Source organism: Magallana gigas, chromosome 6, assembly GCF_963853765.1.
Source record: "Magallana gigas chromosome 6, xbMagGiga1.1, whole genome shotgun sequence".
In the NCBI taxonomy this organism is placed as follows: Eukaryota; Metazoa; Mollusca; class Bivalvia; order Ostreida; family Ostreidae; genus Magallana; species Magallana gigas.
This window is the reverse complement of record NC_088858.1, coordinates 43,614,268-43,633,491: the sequence shown is the minus strand read 5'-3', so window position 1 is coordinate 43,633,491 and position 19,224 is coordinate 43,614,268. Positions and strand designations below refer to the sequence as shown.

General features: G+C 35.0%; 2 protein-coding genes across 3 annotated transcripts; one reads left to right on the top strand and one right to left on the bottom strand.

The window, feature by feature from the left end:
* The first annotated feature begins 585 nt into the window (after positions 1 to 585).
* Positions 586 to 8,796, top strand: LOC105344040 (tyrosinase-like protein 2). The gene is given in 6 exon segments (NM_001305297.1): positions 586 to 654; positions 5,182 to 5,338; positions 5,828 to 6,241; positions 6,636 to 6,754; positions 7,084 to 7,274; positions 7,387 to 8,796. Coding segments are annotated over 4 exon segments (1,977 nt in total). The 5' UTR covers positions 586 to 654; positions 5,182 to 5,338; the 3' UTR covers positions 8,640 to 8,796.
* Positions 8,797 to 12,106: 3,310 nt separating this feature from the next.
* Positions 12,107 to 18,838, bottom strand: LOC105344041 (zinc finger MYND domain-containing protein 15). Of its 2 annotated transcripts, none has more exons than XM_034469874.2 (10): positions 18,685 to 18,838; positions 18,209 to 18,395; positions 17,764 to 17,913; positions 16,507 to 16,667; positions 15,943 to 16,071; positions 15,550 to 15,753; positions 15,330 to 15,418; positions 13,696 to 13,867; positions 13,052 to 13,110; positions 12,107 to 12,318 (listed from the first exon to the last, which is right to left on the bottom strand). In XM_034469874.2, the coding sequence occupies exons 1-10, from the start codon at positions 18,773 to 18,775 to the stop codon at positions 12,118 to 12,120; spliced, it is 1,443 nt and encodes a 480-aa protein (XP_034325765.2). In that variant the 5' UTR covers positions 18,776 to 18,838; the 3' UTR covers positions 12,107 to 12,117. The 2 variants fall into 2 exon arrangements, with proteins under 2 accessions (XP_034325765.2, XP_011449919.3); XM_011451617.4 differs by having other exon boundaries at positions 15,330 to 15,406.
* Between the last annotated feature and the right edge of the window lie 386 nt (positions 18,839 to 19,224).

Below are 19,224 nucleotides of genomic sequence, written 5' to 3'. Positions count from 1 at the left end.
AGTAGTATCATTTGTTATCAAATTGCACAAACACTGATATTTTGCAAAAATTTTAAGTTAATCATTAACATTTACAGCAAAATAAATTTAATTACATCATTGATCATGATATTCTCATCTACATATGCACTAATTACATAATGTATGAAGCTAATGACTTCATCATAAAGTGAAGCAATGGTATAATTTGGCGGCAATTTCTGTTTCGGAAAAAAAACCCCATGAATACAATCACTAATGGGACTGCTGCAGCAATCAGACATTACAAACTGTTTTACAGTTATTATACTTAGTCTATGTGACGTATTATGATATAATGTATTTAATACAACACAGAAAAAACACATTCGAACAGCCATAATACTCATAACGTTCTCATCATATATAGCACAACGCTTTGTTGTGCTTTGTTAAGACTACGTCATAATTCTGTCATCATTGAAAAAATGTTGGACAGAGCAAGGCGTCGAAAGTGATTTATGTTCAGCCATGCGCGACAGCGGGTCATTTTGGGAGCAGAGACCAGGCTGTGTTCTCAGATCGCAGGGGGTGCTGTGGTGAACCGCTGTGACTCTCAAGTTAAGGAGCCGGTGTTGAGGAAGATAGTGCTCAGTAACTCTCGCTGACCATTTTAAAAATTCAACAACCGCCGTGGTATGTATTGACTTTTTTTTTAATTGCGCATATTGAGATTAATTTGAAATACATGTATAACATTTAAAAAAGAAATAAAAATCATATTAAAAGATCAATGTCTCTCGTTGAGACAATCTTGAAAGATAACAGTGTTTTTATTAGGGTTTTTTTATTGAAAAAATGGACCTTTACGTTGTTTTATCCAGTAATACGTATTCCGCTGGATTTCTATATTTGACGCCATAAACCAAGCAAAGGGACTTTCCAAATTTTACGCAGAAACAATTCTAAAGTTCCAAGATTAACAAATAGTTTTTATGTAATAATGTTTTAAATGAACTTTGTTAAAAGAATGCAACATTTTTTATTGCAGTTTACTTGTTTTCTCAAACGGAAATGAATTTGGCAAAAAATTAACAATGTATTTTTTAATTCGGTTTTTCGGTTGAATAATGAAATATTGATAACTTTGCATTTATATATATTTTTTTTAAAAACCCAATATACTAATATACTGTTTAATCAAGTCCCTTGAAATTCGAGCCTAGAAAAGGTGAAACTACATTGTGTCAAAGTCATTGGCCCTGATTCAACTTCAAACAGTTTCATGTCCACATCAGGGTCAAGAGTACAGATGTGGCTCTTCCACACTCGTCACCTAGCTGACGTTTATGGCTCTTTTACCGATCAAGAAATGGGTCGACAGCCGGCTTCTACTTTCTTTTTCTTTCTGATATTATTATGTACATGTAACAAATACGTGGTGTTTCGAGATTACATGCATATTTTGAATATATCGGCGGTTTAAGTTCCCTGTTAAAAAAAGTTTTCAGCTTGTCAAGGTATTTTTGCAAGATGAATACTAGTTACTCTTTTGAATACTTAAAAACATCAAAATAAAGATTAAAAATTTTTGAAAAAAATTATCTTCCTTTCTTTCATAAAATATGATACAAACAAGCATTGGGCATTTCCCTTAGTTTGGATTTTAACGTGTTCTATTTGTTTTGTTTTCCCCATGATGACATCATTATAATTGATAAAGAATAATAGGCAACAATAAGGCGGGAATATTGTGTGAAATATACAGACGGGCTTTACTTCCTGTTTATATATGTCTAGCTTCTTTGTGTTTTTGTTGTTGTTTTTTTTTGGGGGGGGGGGTTGGGTGGGGGGTTGTAATTTTTGGGGGGCTGTTGTTGGGTTGGGGTTTTTTTGTGTGGTTTTTTGGGTGGTGGGGGTCTGCAAGTCATTACTTGTTCAAAAAACATACATTCTCACAATTTCTAGAAGCATATCCCAATCTATGGTATGCATGTATGCAATAGACAATCATGTCTTGTTGCAACATTATATCATAAGGTTTCTTTATTGCAAGATATACGAAAGAATAGCCTCTTTAGAGACAGAGGTACTCGTGTTTTCAGCAATTATGTCCTATTTACAACGGTACACGTACCGAGGTGTTTGAACATGGCCCCGGGAGACCCCCTGTACAACTGTACAATGTAAAAGAGTTGTAAAAACGCCTGTTAGATATTATTAATCATTATATCAATGCACTATAATGTGTGATGCATTAAAAACAATTTATTAGAGATCAATTCCCGGCTAGTGAGAAAACTGTCCTGAATTGAAAAACTAACACACATTATATCAGATAAAGATAGTTTTTATGCTCATTTTGACCTATTTATTTGTAATTATAAATGAGACATCGATTTGTTACTCTTACTTCTCATAAACAAAGTAGTAGTTTTAAGTCACGCAAATTAAAGTTTAACATGTAGGTATCAATCGACAGACAATCAAGAAGGTTTAAATTTTATTCTGCAGTCAAGCAAATGTTTCAGTTTGAACTAGTGTAAGATTTTGAAAAAGACAGTGAGCGATATTTTGCAGATCATTAATACAACAAATGGTTTTTTGAAGTGGTTGAATCACAAGTTATTTACACATATGTAGGTCAATACATTTTTTATATATACATCGTTTACGATGTTGTTTAAAATCTATCAAACACAAGTTTTTGGGGCGGTTTAGAGAGCTCGTTGGACGTAGCCATTTTTAAACTATATTAATTTTCTTAAGATTAAGAGCGTTGTATTAAGACATAGAAATTAATAAAAAAAATTAATCTAAATTTTATGGACTACTTCTTCACAAATAAAAAGTTAACGCAGAATGGGTAAAATGTTGACCATGCAGTCGGCCTCAAGTTCCTTAAGGTGGTATGGGACACCTCCATGTTGATGTACGTATTATTTATCGAAATAAACAATAAAATCAAGTATAATTTTATAAATAGTTTCTTTCCCAAAATTGTTAACTACATGTAACAGCGTAGCGCAGTGGTTTGGAGAGTTTACTACGGACCGCTGTAGATACTGAGTTCGAATTCCGCCGCAGATTTTAAAATTTATACCTTTCCAAAAATTAATTGTTTTTGGTTAAATATTGTAAAAATTGAAAATTCTAAACAGGTGAAAGTATTTGAATTATAATGTACTTTAATCCCCATTAATATTGACAGATACCACCTTAAGAACAGTTTTAAAGAAGAAAAAACAACAACAACAAATTTACCAAATTAACAGTTTGTTTTCTAAATTTAATTGAATATGCATGTCTCATTCTGAAATAATATATCTCTAGCCCGGATATTAGTTTCAAATTCTGACCATAATTAAATACTGAGACGACAAACGGTACGATAGACAAACGCCATAATAATCAGGGCTACTGAGACAATCGAAAGCGCTCTTCTGCTGCAGGGCCTTGGAAATGATGAATAGGTTCTCACTGAAACTTACTAAAACAAGGCTTCATTCATGAATGAATTCACGAGGCTCTACACGAGAACTTTGGTGTATGACATTGATATTTATATGTCAATTATTTAATATCAATACAGTAAAGGTCAGCCCAACTATAATCAATTCAGTACTTGCAAAAAAAAAATACTACGAAACTTACAACTTAAGGTATTGTTGTTTCGTTATTATTTATCGAAAATCATTTGATTTCATTGAAAATAATCGTTAATTGATGCTTTGGATTATTAAATAAAACCAAGATAAAAAAAAATCGACTAAAAAAGATTAATCAACCAAAATTGCATAATGTAAAATATCAGCACATCCAAATTTTCATGAGATTTCGGATGTATCGTCAAAAAATATATATTGTTAGAATCATTTCATGACTTACAGAAAACGATCAATTGATAATAAAAGTAAACAGGATACATTGTATTTCTGTAAGAATAAATTATTCAGAGTTACTGATAGATTTTGGAGCCACCTGTGATCGTTCAATGTACCACCTACCTTAATCACAGTAGAACCTGGTGAATGGGGTTGATTATACAGAGCCGTCAGAATTTTAAATACTCATTTTTCATATGAATTTCATTTTTTAAGTACAATAAAAAAACAATCGCAATCAATCAATCTCTCGCGTGCTTTTTAGTGATTTTAATGGGTAATTTATGAAAATTAAATTAAACTGATCAGGTCTGAACATATGATTTATATCTCTCTCTCCATAACCACAATTTCTAATGGATTAAACAGAAGAATTTTCTATACTCATCAAAAAAAACTTTTTACAATGCGTTCACATAACCGAGACGTCACAGCCGTTGGAAAATTCATTTAAAAAATTAATTTAAAGAATAGGGAGAACTTGTTCGGCACTAAAGGCCATTGCACAATACACCCCTGAAAATCAGCTTCATCTTATAGTGTGATGTTCAAATTTTATATGAAGGTTTTACTCCGCAACGAAATAATAAGTTCATACAATCAATTAGTAACATACTTCGTTCAAAAATCGTGTTAACTTCCATAATAAACGATGACTTTAATTTCCTTATGATGCTGAATAAGCGATGTAAAGAAACTCGCTCTCATATATTGAACATATCAATGTTTACAATTTTTCGGAACAAATGGTGAAAGATTTTATTACATCTGAGATTTGATCAGATAGCTTGCAACGCATGGTCATAATCAAGTTCAATTTAGAACGAAAATACGTTCCAAATGATTACACTCTGCACATTGCAGAACACAAAAAAATTAAAATACAAATTATTAACTTTTTTATCAAGTTATATCTATAGCTTTGTCTTAATTCAATGACTGATCGCTAACAAAATTCACAAAAGAATATAGAAATAAAATCATTTAGTTAAATTGATCCTTCTATGAAAAGATTTCAAATACGAGACGTGAATTCCATGCATTTACTTGTGCTCTAAAAAGCAAAGAACTGAATGAAAGAAACTATCCTAATGAACTCCTTCTGGTTAGAATTTCTAAAGTTCAGACTTGTCTCAAATCAAAAAACCGTGTAAACGGATCTATTAATAAATACTAAGTAGGCAGGAATCTCTTAATTCAGTTAGAAAATCAAACCCTTTTTGACACATAAAAAGACACATCTTGTATTCAAATTTTACCTTAGTAATTTTTAATAATTGTTAGTCATGTCAGAAACTCCTAATGATTATTTTGAATGAATGATGGATTGTTTTCCCAGGGCATTACTAACAGAATGGTGAGCAGTCTGTCACTCTAGGCGTAACACAGAGGTTTCCATTTCCCACCAATCACCGAGCCCGCACGTACACAAGCTGTATATAAAGCTCCCGAACCCGAGACCAAAGACACGGCCTCCGGACAATCAAGAATCCAAGGTGCGTTACCAAAAAAGCTTATTATATTCTCGCTTCTCTTTTTTATGACATTTTTATTAAGAAGCGAGACATAAAGTTTGATTATTAGTATGCTGAGGTTTAAAGTTAATTTACTGTTTTTGCTTAAAAAAAAAAAAAAAATTCCTATAAAAAATAAACTTTAGTTAGCCCTAGTTATTTTTTAAGGGTTGGCTAGGGTGTTCTCTTGCTTTTCAAAAATGACATTTATAGTGCATAATCAAATAAATAGACATAAAGTTTGATTATTAATATGCTGAGGTTTAAAGTTAATCTACTGTTTTTGCTTTAAAAAAAGAAAATACCTATTAAAAAAATAAACGTTAGATAGTCCTAACTATTTTATAACAGTTTGGCTGGGATGTTCTCTTTATTTTTCAAAAATGACATTTAGTGCATAATAAATTCAAAATTTACACTAAATCCTATTCAAATGTTTCCATTAATGAATTTCTGAAATTCTCTTTCAAGATGCGGAAAGGACAACTCAACTTTATCGTCTGCTTCTTAGCAACGGTAGTCTTGCCGACATCTTTCGGATTAATTGAAGAAATACAAACACCCCGTGATATCCTCGAATGTCTGATCTACAAATCTCAGAACTCAACCATAGGCGAAGTTTCAGGAAGAACGATCCAAGATTTCTGCATCCGTAAATACACCCTGGACACCCAGAGCGGCAAAGAGAACTTCGCCAAGAACATTTCTACTGAAGGTGTGCAGTACCTTAAGTCCCTGTTTAGACAGCTAGAATCAGAGGTTCACGATCAGAAACGAGGAAAAAGACAAGCAGGAACCTGGAGAGTCCGAAGAGAGATCAGAACACTCAGCGATGCCGAGAGAAACAACGTTTTCCAATGCTTAAGAAGACTCAAGGGCGACTATGTAAGGCTTCATTAAATCCAATACATGTATTGATTTTTTAATTAATTCACCTGTACTTTGAAGGAAAGACATATATATTAATTAGATATTCTGATCAGTTTCTTTATCAATAAGATAATAATTGCGGTTAAATTAATTAGCCGTATTGCTCAGCAACATTTCTTACCTCTGAAAAAAACTAATCAATCCTCGACAGGTGTATGAAACAAAAAACACACCGAAACCACAAATCAGATGCATTCGTCACTTTCGTTAAAAAAATTCTATTATCCTCAACAATGGTTTGTTTATATGTAAAACTTATTGGTAAAAGAACAACGTCGCTCTCAAGTCTTTGATTTATCCGTGTTTTGATTTCATCCAATTACTTATCTTTTGATTTGTTTACTTACAGTCTATTGATCCCAGAATGAGTACATATGACCTGATCGCCTCGCTTCACTCCGGACAAGCTGCCCGCATGATGCACAATGGACCAGCCTTCCTCCCCCGCCACATGGTTTATCTCCTGGTGTAAGTCTTACCTTAATGAATAAAGTTTATCAAAATAGACAACAACAATTAAAATCCAACAAACAAATTAAAAGCAATTTATACAGTATTCAACTATATTGAACACCCTCCCCACCCCCTGAATAGAAATACTGAAAAAATATAAAAACGGTTTTATTTTGTTGCAAAACCGTGCTGTTACGAAAAGTCTGGATGCAATTTTAATTGCGACTTACAATAGGCATTGGCTTCTATCAAAAGACCGATCTCTGCACAATGGATATATTGTAAAGGACGACATTAATAAAGTTCATACAGTATGTTATCATTTGATCCCTCCTATTTAATAGAATGGAAACTGCCTGTCGGGTACCCATGCCTTACTGGGACATGACTACTGACAGCGAGATGATGGACCCCACCACCTCCATCGTTTGGTCTGATCTCTTTTTTGGACCCGGCAATGGACCAGTTCTGACTGGACCCTTTGGAAGATTCAGAACCCCCACTGGAACCCCAATCATCAGAAACATTGGATCAGGTAAATCATTTAATTAAACCACTCCATTAAAACTTTCTACAAAATCTTATAATATTAACTTGCAATATCATCGTGGCATGATCGTTTCTTAATACTTTCTTTTCTTCTCCAGGTGGAGCTTCTCTGGCTAGAAAAGCTGGAATCAGAGCCTTGCTGTCCAGGAGAAGGACATTTGAGATCTCCGAGCCACAGCCAGCTCAAAGCATTTTCTCTATCGAGGTTCATCACAATGGCGTCCATAACTACATCGACGGTTACATGTCTGGTCTTAACACAGCTTCTTGGGACCCAGTCTTCTGGTTCATCCACTCTTTCTTCCAACTTCTGTGGGTTGCCTTCAGAAACGGTCAAAGAGCTAACGGCATCAACCCAGAGAGGGATTACCCAAGAGGAGTTCGAGTTCCAGCTGGTCATGAATTTTACCAAAGAATGAATTTTATGCCATTCATGCGAAGAATCACGAACTTGGAAGGATTATCCAACAGGTATGACCGTATTGTCCAGTATGCTCCCATGCCAAGATGCCCGGCTTGTGGAGGTAGCCCGTTCCTTGTTTGTCTCCGAGGCGTATGCGTGTCCAGATCCAGCAGAAGAGCACCTGTTTTCTTCAGAGGAAAACGAAGCGCTGGCACTTCAGGGGATCAGTTGGCCGATGAAAACGTTAACCCCAACACCACTAATTTAATTCAATCCAATGAAGCAGCTCTCTCAACGCTAAATAAGCCCTACCAGAATACCTTTATGATCGACGGAAAAATTGATGAGGATGCTTGGGCTTACATTCCTATTAGGGTCTTATACGAAAGACCAAAAGGCTTTAACTTTCATACCACATCACCAGGAGCTACAAAAAGAGATATGTACGATCCTGAAAACTTTAAGAATGAAGCAAAGAGAATAGGACTTCACAATGAAGTACAGTACAAGCAACAGTGCACTCCGTCTGGATCCGGAGCAGCAAAGGTTTTCGTGCAGTCTAATGGACTTAATTACGCAGGCAAATACAAAGATTATGCAATCGTCGATGAAAGGCAACCAGTAACATCAGCAATTACTTATGTAGGATTTAAGAAGCCTTCCACATCCGATTCAGAGGTTATTTTAACAGCTTACGATACCTGTGGGCGCATCTGTCGACCCGCTTGTCCAGTGTATGGTCATCATCGCGAATCCTATAGAGCGTGCTCAGGTAGCTTCCGAATTTCCTCCAAATCACCTCTTATGTTTAGTCAAAATTACGGAAGCGCCGTGTCCTCTACATGGAATGTTAGGGAGATGGAACCAGGATGTAAGAGTAGTCAATCCCTACCGATCACATTTGTATGTGACCACCAAAATTCCTGGCCATGGGAATCAAAACTGTGATAAACTTAAGGGTAACATCTTCAAAGTATTAACCAAAAAACTCAGAGAGAATTCAATCCATGCAGATAGTTTTTCTTCATTAATGCAAAGTTTGTATAACTTTTAATTATAACAGTTTGCCTCATCTTAAACTACATCAAGCAGTAACGAAATATGTACCTTATTTCAGTCGTTGATATGAACAGATAAATTTTTTTCATTGTAATCAAAAGGTTTAATTGTACCTAAACGTATTGATTTTAGTTGTTAAATACCGCTACTCATAATGAGTGTCTTTTTCTTCCCTCCATTTGTGTCTGATTGTGCAAGTCTTTCAGTTTGTATAATTTATTTGTCGAGTGAGTGCCTGAGACTGAATGTACTGTGGCAGTGAACTGTGAATGCTTTGTGAATATAATCAAATAAAATCCTATGAGAATGTTAACAGTCTCCTTGTTGTTGTTTTCCAAAATCTTTAAGAAACAGAATCCGCCAATCGATCAACTTATCCGAACTTCAAATTGTTTTAATTTCAAAATGTTTGTGTTGTCTTATTTTATACATTATACCAGGATTTGTAATACGATTAAATAAGGGGACTCGAGGGTCGTGGTCATTTATAGACAATATTAGTCTCCTTTAATTTAGATATTTGTATAGAGGTAAAGGAAAATTTTCAAGTTAAAAAAAAAAAAAAAAAAATTTCATAGCTAAACAATAGATTAATGGTGAAGAAAATCATAGTCTAGAGTCTAGACCCCCTCTCCACTTCCAATTTGCTTTCGACGACAGCGAAAACACCAACTTTGAAAATAATTGTTCGACCGGTCTTACAATTTTAACGCTGACCGCTCTTTCGGTTTATGCAAAAATAAGAAAAGTTGGAAATCTGCATCAAAGGTACGCCGTATCTAATTAATATTCGTCCAAACTCAGCGGAACGCAACTGGGCGAAATGCAGTGTGTCAAGCTAGACCAAGCCGAATGCTTGACGAAAATGTACTATTATCTTTAGTTGGCGGTATATCAGGACAGTTGAATACTTGGGTTCGAGCAGCTTGATTTGTAGGATATTCAGATAGAAATGTTGCCTTCGCCCTATGGCAATATATCTGTCTGAAGTGTCCAACGATCCATAAGTTGCCGTCTCACCTAGTATACAATTGCATTACACTGGAATATGAAAATCAAAAGAAAAATGTCACTAGTACCGGTATCTTTAAGCAACAGAAAAGGTTTTTTTTCCTCATTTCTACCAACTTCATATATATGATTTGTAACGGAAAAGAAAGGTAATAGCAGACTTATGTAAAAGTTTATGACGGCGGACTACATGTTTTAACCAAATACATGTACTTTCAATTGATAAGCTGTTGGAATCACCATCTTAAACCCATGTCACACTGGAGCTGCGTCCTCACGGCGATCCCACTGCGTCCTTAAATAATGTAAAACGCGAAGGTAAGCACAGAAGAGTCTCTTACAGCGCCGTAACAACGCAACGGTATCTTCGTCCGTCGCGGTGGGATCGCCTTGAACATTGAAGAACGCCATGCGGCGCGCACTTTGAACATGCACAAAGTACGCGCCGTGGCTCGGCGTTCTGATAAACACGCCGTAGAAGCGTAATGAGATCGCCGTGACATCGCCTAAGATCTCCAACAGCGCCACGAGAACTCCGTCGATGCGCTCAAGGAACGCAGCTAATCGCAGTGTAGACGCAGTGATAAGTCAATTGCGCTTGCATGGAGACCTCACGGAGTCCTTTGGGATCTCACTGCGTCTCTATCGCGTTTTCACTGCGCATCCACAGCGTTTGAACAAGTTGTTTTCCATTTGGCTGCGTTCACACAGCGACCCCAAAGAGCTGTTGCTGCGTTCATCGCGCTATCGTGACGTTTCTTCTCCGTTTATACCGCGCTCCCGCGGCGTTTCTAGTGCGTTGTCATCGAGACCACGAAAACTCGAAAAATGGCTGTTGTACAATATCAAGCTTGTAGAAATTATCAAATTGGATGTAGAAGACTATGTAAAAAGTAGCATTTGCTAAAATTCCAAGACCTATCAATGGACGTAGATGGAATTCATGCCAATTGGTTCCGATGTTTTCAAATCTTTTCTATGTTTTCTTACAACTAATAACGGATCTTTTTTGTAGACCTGACTACTAAGAGTTAAATCCTAGTCCTTCACAAATTGTTTAGAAGTAACTATGTTTCCATTACAATGTACCTTTTCATAAAATAAAAACAATTTTTTAATCAATTGTCTACTAGTTGTAAATTCTTATTTGTTTCCCATACAATTGTACGAAATGAAATATTAACCTACCAAGAAGAAAAGAACGTCTTGTGCACGCAGTCAGCGCGAAGAGCACGACGTGGACGCGCGGTGAAATCTCCTAGCACGTCATGAGCGCTCGGCGGAGACTCAGCGAGAACGCATTTAATCGCCAAGTAGAACTCCGTGGAAACGCAGTTACACGCCGTGGGAGCTCCGTAAGAACGCCTCGGTCGCCGTCAGGACGCCGTTACGACTCCACTTGTAAAATTTTCAAATAAAACTGTACATTTTTTCCTGAATTTTCCTTGCGATCCTACGGCGATTCCATGAATTTTACAACGCCGTGAACACGCCGTGGGGACGCAGCTTGGTGTGGCAGGGCCTTTACCACCTTGCAAAATGATTGATTTTACTCTCGCTACTGTAGTAGTGTTGGCTATTACAGTTTGGACTCCTAAATCAAAACTACTTGAGAAATATTCAAATAATCTTTTGAATTTTCCTAAAAATCAAACATTCTACTTCCGATTTGCAATTTTTGTTGTTGACATTTCATTGTCATTAAAAGGGCGTCTTATTAATTCTGAAACACCATTAAAACTAACCAGAAGTAATATAAAGAATGTCTATTAAATACAAGTTCAATATTCAATTCAACCGTTTCTCGAACATAATTATATAATACTGCACGGCCAAAGAGTGAAATATATTATTAATACTGCAGTTTGTTTAAGTGATTCGGTAGTGTTTGGCCTTATTATGCTGATATCTGGGGTTTCCCCTGACCCCTGCATGGCTTCCATCACATGTCAGCTTGCTTCAAGTGACCAATAACCTTACAAAAGAACACAAAAGGTCAACATTTCAAGTGATCTTTTCACAGAGAACAAAAATCCAGATCATTTCTTGAATTCAATATTCCGGTAAAAAGAATTGTATCATTACCATATTGTCTGTCATGATTACCTCGATTTTCTTTGTTTTTTGCAATCAGATGCAATGGCTACTGATTATCAAAGTTGAGAAGGTCAGAGACTTCTAAACTGTTGACTCACGATTATAGTATAGAACAAGAATCTGTGTAGGGAAAGCCCCTAAATTTCTCATCAAAATTTGTGCAACAGGATTTTGTATACCACTATAAAACCACAAAATATGGTATGCACATTTTTGGAAGAAATAAAAAATAGGACAAAACACAGCCAATGAATTAGAATCATGTATATTCTAAACAAAATATATATGCATTGCTAAACCATGGAAGGTCATGGTCACTGCTGGTCGTCCTGATGGGGGATCGGAAGGGGTTAAGCACGGGGTCAGAGACCTTGATGTCACAATGGTCCCGCAGCATCAGGCTGGATAATTCAGTACTGGACCTGCAGTAGTCAGTGAAGAATGCTGGGACCTTCATATCCTGGACAACATGAAAGAAACATTGTATTAATTTTATTTTTTTAAACATGCATTCAGAAAAATGAGTTGTACCGGCCAGTGCATAAATTGTTATTCAACTTAATAATATGAAAATGATCAAATGATATTTATTATAATTATTTAATGAACCATCAAATATACTAAAGTCCTCAACAACTATTTTACATGTATCTAAAGACCAAATTTCAACCTTTTAAATGTATGCATTGAATTTGATCTACAACTAGGTAATTATCAAATGTAATTATCAATAAAGGAGTGTTACAACAGTTGTTTTATATGACCAGAGGTGAAAATATTTGCCAGTGACAAAGAATTATATCTGAAACATTTCTAAATCAGCTATTGAAGATAATTATAGTGTATTTACTAGGCATGTGTCTCTATAGATTGACCAGAGGCAGATACAGTAGCTGCCATTTTTTTAATAATGGATTTACACATTGCAAAATGGGAATGAGCACCAATTTTATTATATACATGTATGTACAGTTATGGACTGAAAATGACTCTAAATCAAAATGATACACTGTGGATACCAAATAATACACGAGGAAATAATATCCGCCAAAAAATGCACAAATCTCTCTTAGAGCTTGTGATTTTATGCTCTCATGATTTGATATATAAGCAGGATTGTGTAATTAATAACTCATATTAAAGAAGGAATCTATATAGTAATTTTAAAAGATGTGCTCATTACATGTACTAACCTTCAGCTTTTTGATGGTAGGTATCCATGAAGAATATGCTGCTAAACCAGCATTGAAACCTACAAATAATGTATTATACTATAAAATGTATTTATTTCAAATCTTAGATGAAACAACAAAAAAGATATTTATGATACCTAAACTAATTTTTGAGAAATTTCACTGACTTTTAAACATCAATGGACGCAGAGAGTATATTAATGGTCTTTCTGAACGATAATGAAGTGAAAGAAAGTAACCTTATTACGGTATTCTATTTTGAATGTTAAACAATTCAAATGCTAACTGTGTTAGTAACCCAAGGCCATAGTGTGTCTTTAATCCAGGACAATTTATGCAATTATTGTACATTAACCTCTTTATACTTGTAAACACAACACTTGAATATCACCATTTTGATGTTCAATGAACCTGTCATTTAAAGTTTGCAATTGTTTATGCATATTATGAAAATAAAAAGATTATTACATGCATGCATAATGCACAAGTGATGTCAAGCATTTATTGACATTTAATCACCACTTAATGATTTTTTTGTTATTAATGAAAAAAGTACAAAATACATTATGTCAGAATCAAGAATCAACATTTTTCATGCCTTGTAGTGTTAAAAGATGGACTGATTAGATCATAATCATACAAACCTATAACCAGATGAGGGGCTCTGTACTGGGGAGAATGCTTGTGATATAACTGATTGTGTACTGTAATGGTCACATTGGAGATTGTCCATACTTTCTCCCTCACACAATGATGTAAATGTCTCCCAAACATTTGAATATCAATAACCCGGTCACCTAGCAAGTTACCCAACTCCTGTAAGAGATATACATGTATATACAACCCAAGTCTTGCATATCTGTGTTAACACATCTAGGTGAAAGAAATTTACTATCATAATTTTGTAATTCCAGTAATTACTTTAAATGTGTATATTCATCAAACCTGAAACCATTTTCCGATTTAGACAAGATTCTGTATGAGTATTGAACTAGACAAAGACCAAATTTCTGATCCATTCTTTATAAGAAATGATTTGGTCTTTACATTGCCTCTTGCATACTTTTCAATAATCATTATAACTAGCTGCAGGTCTGTAGCTCCTGGTCTGAAAAAATTTGGATGGATGTCCCAGGTCATCCATCCAAATTTTTTTCAGACCGAAAGCTACAGACCTGCAGCTACATTATAACTCGACCCCAAGGTTTTGAGACTACAGAACATAAATGTTCTTTGTTCCTGAAGTATTTATAAATAACCTTAAATGCAAACCATCATCTATATAATATCTGTTGAAAAATGTGATGGATTAATCTATTACTGTATAACAAAAAAATTGCAATTAAAACTTCTCAGGTGTTTCTGGCAGAGCTCAGGAAAACACCTTGAATGTATCAACATGATCAAATGTTAGAATATTACACAAAATAGAGTTGCTTTTCATCCATTTTAAAAGTATACTGAATTAGCTAGAGAGCCTTGACTGAATGTCTCTTTTTTCATACTTTATATCACTGAGTTTAATAAAGATAGGTTCAATTCTCAACAGAAAATACTTTACCCTATATTCATCATGTTCATATCAAGGTTTATGAAAATGGGGTTGTCATAATCACCAATGTAACGCATCCAATGATGTTTTTTTTTGCAACTGGGTTGAAAAAATCACACCATTAACATTTTACCTAATATTTTGGAGGTGAGGGTTATCAGTTGATGGGATTAACTCCCTTACTCATTACTTCATAACACTGGTTTTTCTCAATTAAGTGTGATTCACAAGTCTTAGAAATACAAAAAAAATCAGCAGAGTTCCATTCTGAAATTTTTTTTGTGCAGTATTAACCTTAGCTGCTACCTGTAGTCATCAAAATAACAAAAAACATATAAAATGATTCTCTTAACATCTTCCAATATGCTATGAAAAGGGATGAGAGAATTAATGATGGACCAGACCTGGATTTGAACATGGGCCCCTGAATCTCTAATCATGTACTCGACCAACTGAGCTATCTGTCGAAGTATTTGAACTGGTCTGACCGTCACAACCATCCCCCTCAAAGATCACCCCAAGCCCTTTCACCTGGAGGAGTTAAGCTGTTAGTTCCAGGGGTTGATCATGGCACCAAATGTAACAGGATGGGAGAAATAATAACAGACCAGGCTGGGATTTGAACCTGGGTCCCCTGAATCTCTAGTCAGATGCTCTACCAACTGAGCTGTCTGGCACTGCTATTCGAACCAGGTTGAACATCACATTATACGAGCCAAATCTTACTTTGAAAACAGGTATGAGTTCTACTTCTTTTTCTACTCCAATGATATCAATGTTGATGTGGTGGTCAAAATCACTGCTTAATATTTGAGCTAAAATAGATAAATATGGATAAATCAAACATTAACAAAGGGTTTATAAACAAATAAAGGGAGATAACTCTTACTGATGTCACAGAGCAAACAGGTACACAATCCAAAGTTTGCAAACTGCTCTTATTTACCATTCATAAGGTATTTGATGATAAAAAACACAGTCAATGGCCACTGCAGTAGGATGGCTATTGGTGAGGACAAGTCAATCCCACGGGATTCATAGTACGAGCCCCAATCCACGATGGATGACTCGGAATCTACTGAAAGTGGGTCATCCAACATGCATGATTCCACAGGTAAAACATACGGATTATCCATATCAATGTGTTTACCTGTATATATATATATAAATACATGCAATTTACTCCCTTCTCTTTCACTGACAATGAAAAAATGTATTTTTCAAAATTTACATTTTTTACTCTAACAAAATCTTACACTGATGAAAATTTTGAACCATGTACTCTGAAAGTTTAATATGATTTATGAAATATACTTTACATCTACAAAATTGACAATACCATATTGATGTTTTTGAGCTTCATCTGTAGACATTAGCCCTTCTCTTCTCCAACATCCCTCTCCAAACACACCTTTGTCCTTCAGAAATGATCTGTATTTGCTGGCATCAAAATCAGGTGAACAGGTATCTAAGTAAAAACAAACCAATTGTTATTTACAAACACATATTTATTTGTTTAGCCTGTTATTGTCTTATGTAATCTATTACAAAGGTGTTGTATTATGGGTAACACTATTTACATTCATGTTTTAGAAAAAATTCTATTATTAAAAGAAATTTATTGCAAAAATTCATTTCTAAATTAATAAAATTGAAATTTTTCCCCCTTCATTGTGATAAAAAAATAGCAATAAAACATTCTGTGAAAGTGTGAACAATAGGCTTAGTTCTGCTATGTTCCTGCTACATGTAGCACTAGCTGGTGGGGTAACCCTTTAACTCATTCAGTAGAGTGTTGCTTTTTAAACTGAATGGTCTCAAGTTCTAATCTACGTGTGGTCATTCCTCCTAATGTGTTACAATTCAAAGAGGCGTAACTCTGACAATAAATATTTAATATTACCAGATGAAAATTCAAATGGAAGCTTTGAGATTTTAGCAGTGTCCTCCATGTATGAGAGAAACTTTGAACACCAAAACCCGTGAGAAGTCAATCCAGAGCTGCCATGTGTGTCCTCATTCCTACACTCGCTGGAACAATACAGCACTGCCTGGCACATTGGGCTGAGGAAAAATGACAATCAGAGTTATTACTCTGGAAATAAGCAATAAGGTAATGTAAAAGCATATTAAATATTTCTAAATTTTGTTCTGGGGCAAGAGTGTAAGTTCAAAGTCTGACAAAAAAACAATTCAAATTCAGACCCTCCTCTCCACCTCTGAATATCAAAATTTATAAAAGTTAATATAGTTGGAGTATCAAGTACCTGTTATTAGTGTTCATTTCACAATAAATAGTCTACATTTCTTTTATCTATCGATATAATAATATGAAGCATTGTTTCTATTGCCAATACATGTAGAACCATTTTAACAAGAGCTTGGACTTTCGGTAGCTGTGTCAAACAGCAATGTGACGTAGGCCTGTCTATTTCATTGTCAGCCACTCAGCCATGGCTCTCTGAAATCAACAAGTTTTGTCTGGCTTTGGGGCTAAGACTACGCAATCTGTGCATATTTCGCTTGGAACCGCGTTATTTTTAACTTGTTTTGACACAAGAATTAGATAGCTATGTCCTACTGAAAGTCCAAGGTCTTGTTAAAATGGTTCTAATGAAAATTGAAAAGTAAAATATGTAAGTTTTTTTATGCAGTTATCAATGTAGGACAAATAAACTTTTAACCCCTTCCCCAAAACTATATAAACTTTCTTTTACATCTGACATTGCAAGATCTTTTGATCTCACCCCTTATTACATTTATTCATCAACAAAATCAAATTACTCCCCTCCTGTCCTCTCCCTTGCCTACAGTATATGAAAAAAATGTTTAAAATATTTACTTTTTTATATAACCACAATAAAATCCCAACAAAAACTATCTTAGATCAGAAATCAACATAATAATATCACCCCAAATTTGAACTTCAACAGTAATGCCAAATATTTCCATTGCAATTAACATTATAATTTATTAAGAAAAGAATATCATCAATGTATATCACATACATGTATATACAATATAAAATAAATAAACTAGGAAGAAAAATGAGTAAAACAGAATTAAAACATTATATAATCAATGCATATGTTATTCATTGTCTCATTAATTGCTACAATGTGTGTCCCTATCAGACGTACAAATAGTTTTGTGTGTTTACCAGTAGGTTAGGAGTTTCTGTTCTGCACGAATATGACAGAAGTGACACTCTCTCCATCTTACATCTCCTGGGGACTGCGTGGCTTTAGAACCTGCCAAAGCAACACCGAGCTGCTCAAAGTTCTCAAAGAGGAAAGCATTGTCAAGGAATCTGCCGAAAATCCAAGTTTTGAATAAAATACCAAAATGCATTAAAGGTTACTACTTGCAGCAAGCTTTTTTTAATAATGTTTTCATCATGATGGCATCTTTAAAACCATATTTGACTGTACATGTATCACGTGGTATCAGTAACTAACTACATGTGCATGTAACTAATTATAAGTTTTTTTCATGGTGAAGAGATGGAACTAGTTGTAAATAAATAGCAGTGCCATAGTTCTCTCTTTCATATCATGATAACAAGATAAAATATTGTTGACATTATATTTCCATAAAATCCTTACTGCTCAAGAAGCTCTCCTTTCAGCACAATGTGTCTTGGTCTGCGTGCCGAGCCTTTGCATGGAAACAAACAAGCTTTCATAAAACAGTTCAAAATGTCTTCTGGCCGGGGATTGCATGTTAAATTTTCTTGAATATGTCCAATGTTTCTGCAGTACTTATCAACTATTTGAAGACTACTGTCTCCATCTGAAAAAAGATTGAATGAAAAAAACTTTTTTTCTTCAAGATGTTCAATATCAAAGAGGTCACCAATAATTGATAAAAGCTACATGAATGAAACAGAAAAAATTAATCAAAATATGTTGGACTGTTGAATCACAGGTATACAAATTTTGGGGTTGTGAATTTGCGCTCCATTTGTTTCGCCACAGGTATCTTTTCTAAGATAATTGTACAAGTAAGTGATCGAAGCATTTACAATTTGTTTACATGTTTACAGCGGGCTATTTGTCCATTTAAGTGTCAATTTTCTTACCGTCTAGTGTAAACTCTATGAACCAAACAGAATCCTCCAATGGAAGATTGGATATTTGCCTTTTTTCCTGATCAGATGTATTCATATCCATAAGACAACACGATCGATCGAGCAAGAGGAAAGTGAAAGTACAAGTTTGTTCACTTTTCGTAATTTCGATCCCGATGTATTAAAATAACTAATTGACATACATAAGTAATTTTTTTTAGTCATGCGCGGATCTAGAGGGGGGGGGGTCGGGGGGGTCCCGACCCCCCCCCCCCCCCCCCCCCTGGAAAATGAAAATTTATTAAATTTACATAGTAAAATTATCGCGAAAATATGCCTCGGACCCCCCCTGGCAAACACAATTATCCTTCGGACCTCCCCTGGAAAAATTTACTGGATCCGCGCATGTTAGTGGTTACAGGTATTCGTGAAGATTAACTTTTCAGAAAATATATTGCATTATAACATTTTCAGTAAGTATTCTATAAATAATATATCCGAAAATACGTGTTCGATCGATATAGAGAACAACATTATTTTATACAATTAAAC